We start from the raw sequence: 17,078 nt of genomic DNA, 5'->3' as shown, positions 1-17,078 counted from the left end.
CTAAATGTCTCTTGCTGTGGGGATTTAATAGTAATGCAAGTTACAATGCTGGTCTTTTGTTGGAGTCAAAGATCTGTTGATAGGATGGATTCCATTATTATGTTTATGTTTTTGTTGTCTCTAATGTAAAGAAACGAACAAACTTGGATATTTTTGTAATGAATTAAGGCTAGGGATATTAATGGGATGCAGTATTCCTTTCCTGTCCTCTTCCTAGTGCTCTTGCTTTGTCTCCATCTGATCCATTTGGGACCAGGACTGGATGAGTCTGTGCTCTGGATGTAGAACTGTATGAGCACCAGTTAGTACGGTGCTGGGCATACACACATAATTAAACAAGCTCTAGAGCGCACAAACCGATGAAACAAAGATTCATTATCAACGAAACAATGGATGTTTTTTGAGTATACATTATTATAGTATATCTTTGCTTCAGCGGTTTGTGTGCTCTGGAGCATCTGTCATTGTATAGTGTGTGCATGTGTATAGCTGTGTCAATGTGTAGTGCGTGTGTATAGCTATGTCCAAGAGACACTGTCTGGAAAACCCCTTTTTTCTATATATTCACTCTGATTATGTTTTCTTTTGGGGGGCGGGGGGAGGGAGGTGCATCATTGTTTTATCTTCTGGGCATAAACCCAGACATTATATTGAAATAACACTGTTAAATGGCAAAAGTGTAATGGGATTACACTTTGTTTCCTACCTCTTGTGTTTTCTCAGTGTTCCAATGATCACACTTAGTTGTAATACGTAGCTCAGCAGGCACTTCAGGATTTGTCTACAGCCTATTTGCATTCATACAGCTTCTAAAGGTAGAATCAATATATTAATTAACTGATAACCTATCCTAACCCATGCAGTGGATGAAGATGTTAATTGACTTGGCAGAATCAATGCTAATATCCCACGTACTTTCTCTCACCATTAATTATTTTACGTATTATTTGTTGCAGTGCTGGCATTACGCCAGCAATTAAAAGGTGAAAATACAAACTTAATTAACACCCTACATATAGAGCTGACAATCTAATATTGTCACCTACGCAACGCAGGGATTGAGTGATTGTCCTAGGGTCACAGCTGGTGCCACTTTAAACCAGATTTCCTGATAAATAGGTCACTGTTTGACCCACTAGCTCACTCATCCTGTCTCTAGTTTGTTATATAGTATAATCAATGGCATTCAATGTCCATACCAATACAAACACCCTCCTGGCAATGTAACTGTTATCTTCAGAAGACATTAAAAAAAATAATGAATGACCGGTCTGTGGATAAGGAATAACATAGGTTAATATCTTTACCACCAGAGGTAAAAATTAAACACTGCTTTGGTAATTGCACATTTAAAGTGTTAATAATGTACTCTTAGCTTTTTAGTATAACTATAAACATATCAGCATTTCCGTAGCATAAACAAGGCACCAGAACAGCGTGAGAATGGTACCCTGGATCTGTAGTGTTTGCAAATGAAGCTACATATGGGAGGTTTGTTTTTTTAGCTTTGTAAATGCATTGACTTTGGTTGCTGGAACACGACAATGTTTGCATCCCTCTGTTATACTCTCAGGGTGAACTCGGTCCCCTTGGTCCCAGAGGTGAAGATGGACCTGAAGGTCCAAAAGGTCGAGGTGGTCCTAATGGAGACTCTGGTCCACTTGGCCCTGGAGGTGAAAAGGTAAGTCGCAAATATCTGGCGATTCCAAAAGGCAGATTTTGTATAATCATTCTGCGAGTGGCAACGTAGCATTGCCAGCTGAAGGATTCGATTGAACATTAAGACGTCAAGAAATAAACTTGGTGCATTGTATAATGATACAGAGTATAGATGTTCAGTCTTCCAACTCCTCATTCTTATGGAAAATAAAAGACTTCCAGTGACCTCTTACACACGCTGTGATACAAGGTACACCACAACACGTTTCTTTACTGGGATTACAGGACATTGCTGTAGAGTTTGGAAAGCACCAAGAATGCAATTCTTTTTTTTTTGTTTGTTTGTTTGTTCTCCAAGTTAAAAAACAAACATGCTTCTTATAGTTTGAAGTGTCCAATCACATGCGTGTGAGAGGGGTGAGGAGTGTTTTATAACTACATATACATAAATGATGGTGCGAAGAGAAGAGCTTCCATATCATGTCCAGTAGAGAACGTGCAGGCTTGAGAAAGTACGTACTGCCGACACAGTAATTGGCTGGAACACTGATCTCTTCCAGGGTTGGCAGAATTCTATAAATAAAAAAAACACAGCTCTTTCTAGAAGTTGTATCCTAATGAGATGAACCTCAGAGAGGCAGAGTCCATCCCTTATTCATTTTTATCTGTAGCATATCTTCCCCTTTCTGACAGGTAGAGAGGTGCCTGACTTGGAAATTACAATTTAATCAGTAGCACAGTATTTGCTTTTTTTCCCTGAAACCAAACAAACCCAGTTCCTGTACAGTACATCCAACTATTGTTTGAAAAATAGAGGAGATTCGGCTTTTTTGTTGTTGTTGCTTGGCAGGCAATGCTATATTTTTTTAACCATATTAATTGTATTTGGTCTGGGAGAGCCCAAGGCATTGTTACTACAACATGTTCCCTTTATAGGGGGGGAGCGTGAGTGGGCAGCTAGGAGATATTTACCATATTTTAATCTCTGGCAAAGCCTTAGAAAATGTGTCTGAAAACAAAATGTGATTTTTCTATAATGTTTTTCCCCATACAGTGAAGTAGTTTTGGTAAATAAGGAGAAATAAATAAAAACACATTTTTTAATCACTGAATTTACCTGTTCAATGTGCAATAAAATGGCGGTGGCAGCTGTTTACTTGGTAATACTAACATTTGCCATTCTGTAGGGAAAACTTGGTGTTCCAGGTTTACCGGGATATCCAGGGAGACAAGGTCCAAAGGTACCAGTTCTCGTGTACTTTAAATGTTCGTATTGGCCCTTAACTCTGTCTATTTACATATGTTAACTAACATCTCTAGTTATAGCTTTACATGTTTCTAACTACACTCTGTCTTTATTAGTGTCTTTATAAATATCTATCTATCTGATTACAGGCCTTTTAATAGCCATATTTTGTATTGTATATGTTTATCTATACAGTACACAGTATGCTGGTAATGTGCTTCCCAAGAATTGCCTTGCTACAGTATGCCCATTGTTAGCTATGGTACATGCGTATAGATATGATTACTTGTATAAGGCAAAATATACTGGGCTGATAGGAACAATCCCTTCATTTGCTACATGCCATTAAGAAATACAGCATTCCTGACCCTTTCCCCGGTTATGGATGCAGTTGCTGTATCTATAGCCGGTATTTCTATAATTATATACATGTATCGATAACACGATAATGTGTGTATAGGTCAATATTATGCATGTCTCATTTCATGTTGTACGGATGTATTTTCTCTTTCCATGGACTGCATTATTTACTATCTGTTGTCTGCAATATCTCTCTGGATAACTCTTCTTTAAAATAGCAATCCAAGCAATAAATCAGTTCTGCAGTATAAGATAATCCTACCGTTTGTTTATTTTAAAATTCAACTCTTAATGCCATTTTTAATGAGTTTTAATACACTGAGCATATTTTGATTTCTATAGCAGGTTTTAGCACAGCTCCCCAGCAGTGCAAGACCTTTGCAACACTTTCCTTGTGATAATTTGTTGCCAATATTCCCAGCAGTTTGATCGACAAACTGTAACAATAGATAATGTTACCTTAGTAATATAAGAATAGATTATTGCTGCTGAGTTACACTGACTGACTGAAGGATTGATTGAAACTGAAAGGCAGCCATTTAGTGAACCCCGGGAACCAAGATCTTTGCTGATCGATCGCGGGAGAACAAAATCGATCGGCAGCTTAGGTAATTAGTTTTCAATAAAGCTAATCAAAGTCTGCATATATTAAAAGAAAAATATATATAGATATTTTTTTTAATCTGCTTGGATTGCTTCTTTAAGCTCACCAATCAGGTGGTGTACATGGTATTCAGTGGTGTAACCCATCATGGGGAAACGAGTGTCTTGATTTGTAGGATTTAAATAACATTTCCCTTATTGTTGCATGAAGGGTTCGATCGGCTTTCCGGGATTCGCAGGAGCAAACGGAGAGAAAGGCACAAGGGTGAGTGGTCCTGTCCTCAAGACGTTTGGCATTACGTATAGATCTGCTTTGGCCCTGCAGTATTTTACTCTGCAACCGCATACGACAACGATAAATACTGTATATTCATTTCTTTCTCTGGGGCGGAGTGAGATCTCCGTAATGCTGGATTTCACAAGCAAGTGTCCCTCAAGCAATACAAAGGTTTTAGGAAGCTGAGCAGTAATTCTACATCCAAGCTACTTTAACACTAAATCACACATCATGTACACCTTTGCCAAATATGAGACACGTCCACTGGGTTCTTTTCATTATTAAAGTTTCAATTTATTTGTATTTGCTGTCAAACATGTCGCTACACTCAGAAATGTGAGATGCTGAAAGAATATCAGAAAATATATGAAAAGGATAATATGCTAAGTTGGTCAAATGTACATACTTTACTATATCATAGATTGTTCTGTAATTTTTGGGGTGTCCGTTATATTACTTTTAGAGGTATTTACTTGCAAAGGGCAGGGCTTTCAGTGCACGAGCTGTATGTCCCACAATTACCCCAGAATGATACAGATCACATGTAAAGGTCATTGGTAGATGACATGAGATGCAACTTATAGAATAGTACTTAATGGAGGCTATGCAGTCACTTGGTTGATTTACCAACACAAGTTAACACACTGGCTGCTGTAGAAGAGGATTAGCAGAGGAGTTTGTGGTTCAGCACAAGACTTCATTCTTCACTACTGTACCAGTACATTTTTAATTAATTGTCTTTCCCTTGCAAATTATTCTAAAACATGATTCCTGCACAACTGTCACATCTACTCATCTGCATTTAATTACTGTGCCCAATGTACAGGCAAAGTCTAGCCCTGTTCTGCATGACTCTTAGAAAGTGATCAAGCTTTTTTTCTTCTCTCCTTGTAGGGAACCTCTGGCAAACCAGGTCCAAGGGGGCAGCGAGGTCCAACGGTAAGACCTTCACCTTTTCTTGGACATGACAGATTAGCTGCTCACTTGAGCAAATGTACATGTTTGCCACGACTATTAAAGGCCAATAATGCTAATACTTTGTGCTGTGATTTCTTAAGGGTCCACGTGGGGAAAGAGGTCCAAGGGGTACTACAGGCAAGCCAGGCCCAAAGGTAAGCTAAACAAACCATGGTTCATAATTATTTTCTTGTTTGTGACAAAGTGGTCTACCTCCCAGAGTAATGCCCTTAGGGTCTTTTATGTCTATTATAGTCATCCAATACTGGAGAAATCCAAGTTCATATTTACTAAGTAGTATTCTGCTATGATACACCTTCTGGTGGTAGAAGACGCCATTAACTTGAATGGGTTGTAAGGTGTCTTCCAACACCAACACTGGAAGATACCTTCTTAAAGGGAGATTAATGTCATAGAATTTATAGAAATAAATATTTTGTATCCAGATACACAGTATCTTGGGTAGTGCAAGGGGTATATGTTGTTTTAAGTGTGCCAGTTATTTTTAGCAGCCAGTCTCTCAGATACTTAAAGCCAGTGGAGTTGAACCTAAAAGATTAAATGCGTAGAGATATAAAATATACTCGAGAGATAAATTCTTATTCTTCGTTTGTCTTTCAGGGTAACTCCGGAGGGGATGGCCCAGCAGGTCCTCCTGGTGAAAGGGTAAGATGTTGTAAAAGCAAATACGATCTAAAACGCTCACGATATTGAGAAACACAGACACAATCATGTAACTATGTAATTAGCCGGTGACGTTTGTTAGCACAAGCGCATGCTCACTTACGCAGAACACACCTTGACACTTTCTGCACCTGTCCTCTGCATCCACTGGCACAGATAGGAGACATTTCAGATTGCAGTCAAAGTGGCAAACACCTTTTATTTGTGTGACGGGACACAAATTGCACTACCATTACAGAGTATTTTTGCAAGAGAGAGTTGCTGTGTGTACACAATATTTACAGGGATATTTAAAGCGGCAATCCAAGCTCTTTGTCTTAAACGTTATTTTTTTTACCCTGTATTGAAGCAGGGGGTCTCGGGTGCTGAACCCCATTCATTTCTGCTCCGGGTACCCCCTGCTTCCGGAGATACGTACCTCCGTAGTAGGTGTCGGTAGCCACTCTGCTTGGCTACCAGCGTTCAGGCTATAGCAGCGTTTCAAAGGTCCCGCGCCCTGCGGGCCAATAGGAAGCTGTGACGTCATCAGGTTCGGCTTCCTATTGGTCCGTGTGACTCGGGTGCTTTAAACGTTAAAGCCCAGCTAGCCGAGCGGAGGGGCTACTGGCACCTGCTACAGAGGTAAGTATCCCTGGAAGCGAAGGGTCCCCGAGCTAAAATTAATGAGGTTCAGCTCCGGTGACCCCCTGCTTCAATCCTGGGGGGGGGGGGGGAGGGGGAAGAATAAGAAAAATGTTAAAAAAGAGTATAGAAGAGCCGGTGTTGCTCCTTTAATAGGCTTACCTTATTAGATCATTATACAAAAGTTAGAGCAAAAGTTAACGCTAATATGTGACACCTGCTTCTTATCACGATAACAAAGGGACCAATAGGGCTTTAGGATTGTTATTCCAGGCACATGGCAATATTGTGGTATTGACCCGTAGCTCTTCTGAGGTGTAGTGCTCTCTATGTACTGTACGGTCACATACCAACATCAAGCAAGAGAAATGTATTATTCACCAACCCTTCCTTTCCTCACTGCAGGCAACAGAGCAAGGCAATGTCAAATATTAATTCAAAGAAAACATGGAAATACTATGTAGCACATATTGTATGTAAAGAGGCCCAAACTCAGAAAAAAAGCCCAGGGTTATCATGCAAAATGCACATGTTATAAAGGGGTTTCAATCAATTCAAGTGCTGTTTAATATGACCCTGTGAAGCTAGTGCAGTTGGAGGACAGGTCACAAAGGACCTTGAACAGGGGAACTGTAGAGGTGTTCTACCCAGCTGCACAGATTCCAGTAACACTGGGTCACAAGCATCGTTTAATGAAAGGGCGGAAGGAGAACCTTAGTGGTAATGTCACTGCCTTTGAAGCGGGTGAACCCAGTCCAAATCCTAGTGTCAGCTCCTTGTGACCACGGGCACCTCACTTTATCTCCCTGTGCCTCTCGCACCACCATTAGATTGTAAGCTCTGTGGGACAGGGACTCACTGTGCCTGCAAAATATAAGTAACAAAGCTGTGTACACTGTGAGCATATATATATATATATATATATATATATATATATACATATATATATATATATATATATATTTATAATTTAAAAAATAGGATTCTTTTCCAGATTATGTTAGATCTACTGGTCTAATACTGTGTAGCATAAAGCTTTTCTAGGGTGGTAGAACTCCATCACCTCACCGTCTAGCAAATTGAATCCCTTGAGGCAGTTTGGTGTGTGAGGCCCAATTGTGACCACATTTTAGAACCAACGTTGTAATATCTTTTTATCAGTTGCCTTAAATATCCCCCTAGTTTGATGACAGATTTGCAGCCCCCAAACCAATCTTTTACCAAACAATGTGTGCTTTGGATACTAAAGAAAGCAACTTGTCTGAATTCAAATGGGGCCAGGAGCCATCCACTAGCACTTTGAGAAGGTAGAAGTCCGATGATGCTGACTGCATGGCTCCATCGAGCAGAACTGCAATGCTTGTTGGCCATAGAATCTGCCAGCCTACTGTTAGTAGCTGGAGTAGGTATGGCATTTATCATGGCAGCATGGGGCCATGGGACAATGTCGCCAAATGAACTTCCGCAGCAGGTTTATTTGCCATGTGTTGTCAGAACACGTTCTAAATCAATTAGAACGTGCAGTTTAAGCTTTTATCTAGAACTTGCATCCAGATGTGGTCTACTTTGAATGACAATATATTCAGAATGACAACTCTGAATGCTCACACATAAGGCTGGTTCCATAGAGGGGGAAGCCGCCCTGAGCCGCGCGGACGCTCCGCGCTGAGCCCCGTCATCCTCAATGAGGATGTCTTGAGAGGGGGCTTCCGCTAGCGTCCGCAGGCGTGCTGAGGTGCAGGGATTTTCAGCCGACAGCCGAAACTGTTTCTCAGCGTGCTGTTGGCTGAAAACCTCCAATCAGCGCGAAGCAGTGCCACGTTGACGTCGGCGCTTCGCGGGCTATTGGCCCAGCGACGTCACTGCCCTACCTCCCCCTGCCTCCCGAACGCGCACGCTGGCGTGCCTGCCGGTCCACGGAATTGCTCCTGACCGATCAGCGCGGAGGACCGCGGCTTCCCCCTCTATGGACTCAGCCTTACTATTTAGTATATTTGATTTCACCTTAAGCATTAAAACATTTCCCCCCCTCCCCCCTTGAAGCTGCATGAACATACACAACATTATTACCAGTAGTGTACAGCTACTGTATGCTGGTAAATACTGGTCTTCTGATGTTGGTAGACACAAACGTTTTATATTTAGGAACACTTGATGTTTAAAGGGCCTAGAATGAGAACTTAGAACTGCAGAAGAGTCTGACAACATGATCTAGTTTTCTACGCTCAGCATGTCCGGCCGCCATGCCTTGCCCGTCCCAGCTCATCGCAGCTCATGTGGAATGTTAGGGCAGCGATATGCCTGTGGCTTTTATTCCAGCTTTATAAAGGTGCATTGCAGCTGCATGAAACAGCCTTAGGAACATGTGTACTATTTGTGTGCATTCACCGTGGGAAAGTGTTGGGTTGAGGGTTTTGCCTCCTTGTTAACATTTATTCCGGTGTTATAGGGACCACCCGGACCTCAAGGACCCACTGGATTTCCGGGACCGAAGGGCCCCCCTGTAAGTAAAATGTTTCATGTTTATCAATGAAAAGCCACTTTTGCCATGACATTTACTCTCCCAGCTGTTTGTTGAAGTATATAGCGTGATGTCAGACCGGCCCTAGTAGAAGCGATAGGTTAACCATTTAATTGCTACTTTTGATAAAGCTGAAACTAAAACAAATTGAACAGAACCTAATGGAGTCCGGAATATCTCCGAACAAGCTGCCATTGGGAAGCCTTTTATGCTAATGAAGACTTCACATTCAGAATACCCTGACACTTTTACTGATCTCACACGAAAGAAACATTGTTTGATCTGATTTGTCCTCGTATATCATGTCGTGTTTTAGCTGGATACAGAATGACTTTGAGCATATGAAGGTGTTACTGACACAATTTTTCTACCTTTTTAGGGTCCACCAGGGAAAGATGGACTGCCCGGTCACCCTGGACAGAGGGGTGAAACAGTGAGTACATAAAGGTCTTTGAGTGCATCCTTACATCTGACTTCCACCGGCTGTGTGGTTACTCTAAACCCTTCCCTGTAGATAAGGAGATGTCTCCTCACTTTTCCATCCAAGGTGTGTGTTTCTTCAGCTACATGGAAAGGTCTACAGAAATCACCCCCTTTTGTCCGGTCAAGTCAGAGTAATGATGGTTTCATATAGCAGGCCCACAACAAGATAGTTACAAGTCCATTACACACAACACAAGCTTAGAGAAAATTACTGGAGGTTAACATGACCCCTTCAAAAAGTAAATTCCATTTCTAATAACTACAGTATCTAGTAAGAGGCCATTTGTTGAAGTATGAGCAATTCTATCATCTCCAACTTGTGAAGGTCATGAATAGATCTTTTATTCTCTCTAAATGTAGGTTTAGAAATCTTTTCATAGTATAAGTATATGTTTCTCTGGCTCAAACAATAGTCGTTAGAGTATCCACCTCCCCATTGGCAGGTCTTCCTTGCCTTAATTCTTCATAAAATACAGTAACAAACCCTTAGAAAAGGCACAAAGGTCTGATCCCATGGCTGTCAGTGAAAGGGGTGGCGTGGGGGAGATAATATCTTCACAGTAGGCTGTGCCATGAGGTCTACAAGAGTAAACATGATTTTCAGTTAGAAACTCTATATTCCATCACATCCAGCTTGCTATTTTTGCATGGACATCATGTTCCAGTGCTGCTGGACTTACACTATGAAGTCCGGGAGGTAAATAACATACTGCTTCAGGCTTATTAGTGCTGGTTAACTTGCGAAAACCTTGTTGCGATTTTTGCCCGGATGGCTTTGACAAGGGCTGCTACTGGCTGCCTGGTGCCCATATGGACACTCGCTGGATGTATACGGCTTGGTCAGTTGTAAAGAGGATGCAATGCTGAGATACAATCCTGTCTTTCTCGCCAAGGAGTATAATGAGGCATGCAAAAGGTATGACAACACAGCTATGTTTGTTCTTGCTGCTCTGTGTCTCTGGCATCACATTCTTCGAGTCCTCTGCAAAAATATGCATTCTGCTGAAATATATTTTTGTGCACAAAAAGGGAGCAGTGTCAGATGTGGGTTAATTCAGTCAGCATGTCCTAGGACAGGGGTGGGCAACTCCAATCCTCAAGGGCCACCAACAGGTGAGCTTTTCAGGATATCCCTGCTTCAGCACACGTGGCTCAATCAGTGGCTCAGTCATTGATTGAGACACCGGTGCTGAAGCAGGGATATCCTGAAACCCTGACCTGTTGGTGGCCCTTGACGACTGGATTTGTCCACCCCTGTCCTAGACGATTATCTCAGGGATTTAAGCATGGAAATGTCTACCATTACAGTACATAGTACATGTTCCTCTTTTGTCTATCATCCTTTACAGAACAAATCCAACCATCCAGCTCACAATTAGGGTTGTAAGACACACATTTTTTATTGTAAAAAATACATACATTGCAATTCCCTAAATTCTGTCAGAGACACTATTTAAGTGTCCTGCTACAAGGCTTTACCTGTATAAATAAGCTATTTACAGTTATCTGCATATTACAGTTTGTTTGTATATGATAGCACTGACATTTTGTAATCCATTGAACATTACATTGGTCCATAATAACAACACAGAACTCTAAATATATACTTATATCCTTCATTCATGCTGAGTGCCAAATTATCTGATACTAAACGTCATCTTGGAATGAATTGCCGGCAAAAGTCCGACTTCCAGGCAGTTGGAGGCATCCGACACTGACTCTTGTATAAACTCATGACTTGTTACTAATGTTGCTTGCTGCATAGTAACCGATACCTTTGATTCATTGCTTATTTTTATTTCAGAAAACTTGGTGCGTCTTATTCTGGAAAGCCTGGCTTATGTCTTGTTTTTACTCATGCACCTGTAACTTGTGTCACGCTTTCAAAGTTGAAAGTCTCTTGATAATTGAGGCTTTGGTCTTGGGGGCCAACCTAATGACATGTTAAGGATATGATTCTAATTTCAACACGCGAGACTGTAGTTAATCCACTGATCGTCCCCAAACGAGCAAGGCGGAGTTAGGTCTATTATTTAATGTGGTGGACCATCAAGGGTATTAATGTTTTATATGAGTGCAAAAGGTAAATAATGCAGATCATAAGTGATCATCTACTGATAAGATGTCACTTCATCAGGCAGTCAGAAGTTAGCATGAACTTTTCCTTATGTTGGAGAGGCTTACAGTACAATTGAACTACAACACTTACTGTATTGCATTTGTGTGGCAATCCATATTCACGACAGTTACTCCTGAAGGAAAACTTTAATACTCGCGTGTTTGCAGAACAGCTTGAGCCACGAGGACACAACTGAACAGGTCCACGCTGGCACTGCAAAGGTTGTTTGGGGAAGTCTAGTACCTTACAGACAGCCAGTTGTAGAGAAGCTCCTCCATCTGATGGATGCAGGGATCGCATCATCTAGCAATCTGTTATTTTTGTTTTTACTTTGCACCTCTGTAGTCTGTCCCCTTCGGTGCTTGGTGTTCAGTCTCAATGTAAATACATCAGCTCTCTTCTCTAATAATACCCAAATGCTCTAAATTCCTAACACTGCTTTGACAATGTCACCTAATAAGCATGTTGCTGGCGTGTCCAGTGATATACTGGAAGAGTAATATTACGTCTGTAGCATGTCATTGTCTGATCTTCAGCTTCCTTTACATCCCTGTGGGTGTCTCTTTCTCGTTTAGACACTGTGTTTTAGGGGCTAGCAGCAGCAGACCACTAACATGCTCAGGCGTCCCATGTAGTGTAGCCACTGTGCCTCGACTCACATTCTGTATTCCTATTACCAGGGTTTCCAAGGAAAAACAGGCCCTCCAGGTCCCCCCGGTGTGGTTGGTCCTCAGGTAAGTGATCACTTTGTGAATCCCTAATCAGCCCGAGGGAGAAGCCGTAGTCTTTTGAAGATAATGTAGGATCTGTAACTGGAACTTGAAAGAGCTGCCTTTACCAGTGACAGTGTGATACTGAGCCAGTCAATTCATCGCCACATGTAGATGTCCTATCAAATGTAATGCTTTAGCACAGGGATTCATTGTTCTTGTACTTACCATTAATGATCAATGGTAGAAAGGGTAGCAACATCTTCAGACTAATGAGATGTGGCGGCTAGTTACACTGTTTAACTCTCTCAAATGGAGAGATGTTTAAAATATGACTCACAATGCAACACTAGATTTCATTGTTCATGTTGTATGGGTATAACCCCTTGTTAATCAAATGGCACACAGCTTCTAGTCAACCCAGTGTGGTGAATGGCTCAGTGCAGAATTGACTACAAAACAGACATGCATGTTTTAAAGGAAACTTTCTCCAAGATGTTATTGCAGTATTTCTTCAGGCATGTTTTAAAAAAATGTTTAGAGTTTGATGATGCAGTTTAATTTAATCTGTAGCTGGAGTGGTTCATGTAGCCCAGTCCCTCTGGTATTGCAGCGTTAAATAAAAAATGGAGGATCCCTCAATCCTTGCCAATGCCTAAACATGACCCAGGAATATGGCAATATTAGATTCATTCTTTTGACTGAATGTGTTGGTGTACTAACTATTCTGTGAAATCCCAACATATTGTGGATGTTCCTTAGGGTCCTACTGGAGAGACTGGTCCAATGGGTGAGAGAGGACATCCAGGCCCACCTGGTCCACCTGGCGAGCAAGGTTTACCTGGTCTGGCTGGTAAAGAAGGGTCAAAGGTTGGTGACACATTTTATATAAAATATTATAAAGCAGCCAAATATATTTATATATAGTAATCCATCAGCTACAGCAGCGGTGCGCAAACTGTGGGGCGCGACCCCCAGGGGGGGCGCGACACTGCCGACGGGGGGCGCGGGGTTTACAGAGGTCCCGCGCGCTTCCCGAAGGCACTTAAATTAAGTGCCGGGGGAGCTGCAGGGCCTCTGTAAACCTAACTTACCGTGGCTCCGGCGGCTTCCTCCCTGTGTCGCCATGGCAACGCGGCGTCAAAATGACGCTGCGAGGTCATGTGACGTCACGTTGCTATGGCAACGTGACGTCATTACGCCGGAGCGCGGGTAAGTTGGGGTTGGGAGGGGGGCGCGGGAGTGAGGGGACAGCCGGCAGGGGGGCGCAGGGGAAAAAGTTTGCGCCCCCCTGAGCTACAGTATGCACTGGTGGTCAAACGACGGGGAAACAACAGACTGTAAAACAGTGCTATTTATAGGATTTAATGTGTGCTTGTTACTGTGTATCAAAGTTCTGCACTGGTTACCAATGGATAAAATCAATTCAAAACATGCTTTTTGTCCTTGGTCTGTCCTTCAGTGCTCTCTTTCATTATTGCTGCAGCATTTCCACTCTTTCTAACATTTCTACATACACCTGCTAGTGTATCTTTGATACTAAACCCAGGTTCCTCTGCTGCTGGAGTTAGACATGGACTGTTTATATTTGCTTTATTTGACCCCATCACGGTCAGAAGTGGAAGTCAATCAGTTTGTAGAAGGCTTCTCTAGAGCTACATTAAATATTTCTAGTTTATTATTTCAGCAGTTACAGTGGTTATTACCAATGTTATCTTATACTGTTTTTTGTCCTACTAACATCCTTAAACATTGTTTTCATGATTTCCCCTATAATCTATCATTTTGAAGGTAGGGAGGTGCCGGGGCCCTGAAAAAGAGACTGTTTCTCCCTAAACCATTCCTTCTATTTCAGGGTGATCCAGGTCCCGCTGGGCTGCCTGGTAAAGATGGACCTCCAGGTCTGAGAGGATTCTCTGGAGAAAGAGGTCTTCCTGGTCCCATCGTGAGTAACAGCACTCACACTTACGTCACTGTCCAACATCTGTCGGAAGGAAAATCTAATATTCATTATTTTCTCTGCTCCTAGGGTTCTCCTGGATTGAAAGGCGGCGAAGGACCGCCAGGCCCACCTGGCCCAGCAGTAAGTATTGGTTCGATGTGGTTGTATGAGAGAGAATTCAGGGTCACCTTAAGTTGCTGTTGTAGTTTGTATTTAAATTCTCTACATGAGTATTGCAGATGATGGGTGATGTCTGGAGCAACCAAAGAGCAGTATCAATTGAAATATTTAGAGTGGATAGGGGATGCTTATTTAAAGAGATATTTTAGAGGCAAATTTTGTTCACAAAAACACAGGAATCCAACAGTTTTTTCAAACTTTTGTCATTAAAATAAGATCCCACCCATAACAATTATCTCCCATGGGAAAAAAAATAAACACAAGACATTTCTGGAGTAATATATTATAGAAAGGGGTCAGAATGAAAAAGTATGAGTTGTGGCCCATCTTAATGCAGTATCTTAGAAGCTGAAGTACAGTTCAAAGTGAAATGGTGCTCAGACCACATTTGTGCTCTAGAAAGTAGTCTTTCCAAGGCTATTAAGACTATAAATCAAGTGATGTCCAGATTGCCTTAGATTTTCCAAGTCCACATATCAAAGTACTAGGAGGAATAAGCGCCTAACGATATCCCTAAGATATCCACAAATTGCAGTGTAAGAACCAACCTCCCTTCAGCATATATTCAACGTAATGTGGGAGAGGGGCAACTCTCATGAAGGCTATTGCCTATTACTTGTCATACACCCTCTCAGCGGTCCGGAAAATCCATGGTGTGCAGCATCGGTTGTGGGTTATAATCCAAGAAGCATCTGTGTGAAAACGGAGCACAATCAGAACAGGAGGACAAATAACGATCAGAGGATAACTCCAATAGAAAGAAGTTATTTAGCTCACATGGGTGGTTTACAGGTAAAAAAAAAACGCACCTACGCATTTCACGCTCAAGCGATTTATCAGGGTGTGATAAACCATGATAAAGCGTTTGAGTGCGAAATGCGTGGGTGCGTTTTATTTACCTGTAAGCCATGAATGTGAGCTAAATAACTTATTTTTATGGGAGTTACCCTCTGATCGTTATTTTTCCTCCAGTTCTGGTTGTGCTCCGTTTTCGCACAGATGCTATTTAAAGCTGATGTCCCAGGTCATTCTGATCTTCGTCAAATCGTTGTATCTTCCTGTCATTCAGCCACCCACAAAATTAGATCATAAGATCCTTCAAGCATGGATTCATCATAATTCTATGGACAGTGATAAACAATTATTGTTGTCGTTAGGGCTGGGTCCAAAACAGATTTTTGCTTGTTTTTAGAGTACAGTATCAGGCATAGCATCTTTTACCCATCTTCATGAGCATCTGTTTCAATTAAACAGGACATTTCTCAATGGTTAAAATTGTTTAGTCAAGGGACATCCGCATTATTTGCATTGTATTTGGCTACTTAGAACATTATTTCCACCCTAGGGTTCTCCTGGTGAAAGAGGTGCGGCAGGTCCGGCTGGGCCAATAGGATTGCCAGGAAGACCAGGACCACAAGGACCCCCAGGACCTGCTGGTGAGAAAGGTACTCCAGTAAGTATACCAAGAACATCTCCTTTATGAACTCCTTGCCCTGCTATAAATGACATTCTAGCACATTGCACCGCACGCCCTGCTAGTGTGTGTTACATAGGCAACTAGTGTACGTGTGTCAGTCTCCATTCCAGGATCTAGAATTCTGTTGGAATTAGTATGCACAAATAAAACCCACCAACATGTAAATTCGGATGGAGTCGACCATGCATAAATATATAGCAGTTTGTGCAACTGATGCACAAGAATATGTTTACACCCATTTTGTATCCCAAAACCTATATTTTAGATGGCACACGGTGATCTTGGTAGTGTCAAACAAATTCTACAGATATTTGAATGTTCCCCTTTTTACTTAAATATTGTTTACGTACTATTGTTACATTACATACATATTGTTCAAGCAGTCATATCCAATTATTACAGCTCCCATTCAGTATATCAGGGTGCTCAACTTCAGTCCTCAAGCCCCCCCCCAACAGGTCAACCCGTCCCTGCTTCAGCACAGGTGGCTCAATTTTTGACTAAGCTACTGATTGAGCCACCTGTGCTGAAGGTGGGATATCCTTAAAACCTGACCTGTTGGGTGGTCTTGAGGACTGCAGTTGAGCACCCCTGCACTATATCATATACAGAATATATATATATTGTAAAAATCACCATTGATCTTTCGATGACATACTTCATTGTATCGATGGCTCTATGTTGTCTGTTTTGTCTACAAATACCATAGTGTATACAGTACAATACATACTGCTTCTTTAGTACCTACTTAGGAGCTCGTATCTATCTGAGGCATAAAGCCTGTAGTGATTCTGACAGTAATCCCAGCTGAGTTCTACAGTAGTTCTTCAATCGGCAATCAATCCATGCTGCTCGAGCTTTAAGTAGCGCTGCTGAGCCCCGGGGTACCCACCGAGCAAGAAGAAGATGAACCCTTTCAATGCCGGTGGAGGGGCCGTAATGCACAGCTTCACATTTTGTGGTCAGCCCACCTGCCTCTTAAGAGGCTTTGAAGAAAATCCTGCCAATTTGGGGGGTGGGGGGGGGGGGGGGAAGGGGGGTGATTGCTACTATACAAAGTCATATTCACCTACATGTTTAAATGGCACAAAAATATAGAGATCTGCGAGATGATTTCACGTTGCAGTGTTATCAGAATGTAGATGTAATTGGTAATATAAATATAAATGTGTTTTCGAGAGAGTAAGCAGGGCATTTTAATGATGGAGATCTCAATACAAGGTGCAGTACTAGTGCATT

General features: G+C 41.8%; 1 protein-coding gene across 2 annotated transcripts in view; it reads left to right on the top strand.

Annotated features, from left to right (window-relative positions):
• Nucleotides 1-17,078, top strand: part of COL5A1 (collagen type V alpha 1 chain) — a 162,597-nt gene that overhangs the window by 124,680 nt on the left and 20,839 nt on the right. For both annotated transcript variants that reach the window (XM_075578918.1, XM_075578917.1), the window contains exons 30-42: nucleotides 1,574-1,681; nucleotides 2,847-2,900; nucleotides 4,080-4,133; nucleotides 5,040-5,084; nucleotides 5,204-5,257; nucleotides 5,724-5,768; nucleotides 8,857-8,910; nucleotides 9,308-9,361; nucleotides 12,211-12,264; nucleotides 13,003-13,110; nucleotides 14,096-14,185; nucleotides 14,270-14,323; nucleotides 15,708-15,815. In XM_075578918.1, coding sequence (XP_075435033.1) covers nucleotides 1,574-1,681; nucleotides 2,847-2,900; nucleotides 4,080-4,133; nucleotides 5,040-5,084; nucleotides 5,204-5,257; nucleotides 5,724-5,768; nucleotides 8,857-8,910; nucleotides 9,308-9,361; nucleotides 12,211-12,264; nucleotides 13,003-13,110; nucleotides 14,096-14,185; nucleotides 14,270-14,323; nucleotides 15,708-15,815 — 882 coding nt within the window. The remainder of the gene's footprint in view (nucleotides 1-1,573; nucleotides 1,682-2,846; nucleotides 2,901-4,079; nucleotides 4,134-5,039; nucleotides 5,085-5,203; nucleotides 5,258-5,723; nucleotides 5,769-8,856; nucleotides 8,911-9,307; nucleotides 9,362-12,210; nucleotides 12,265-13,002; nucleotides 13,111-14,095; nucleotides 14,186-14,269; nucleotides 14,324-15,707; nucleotides 15,816-17,078) is intronic.

The sequence above is a fragment of the Ascaphus truei genome, chromosome 21, assembly GCF_040206685.1.
Source record: "Ascaphus truei isolate aAscTru1 chromosome 21, aAscTru1.hap1, whole genome shotgun sequence".
NCBI lineage: Eukaryota > Metazoa > Chordata > Amphibia > Anura > Ascaphidae > Ascaphus > Ascaphus truei.
The sequence above is the reverse complement of the archived record's forward strand: the minus strand, read 5'-3'. Positions and strand labels throughout refer to the sequence as shown.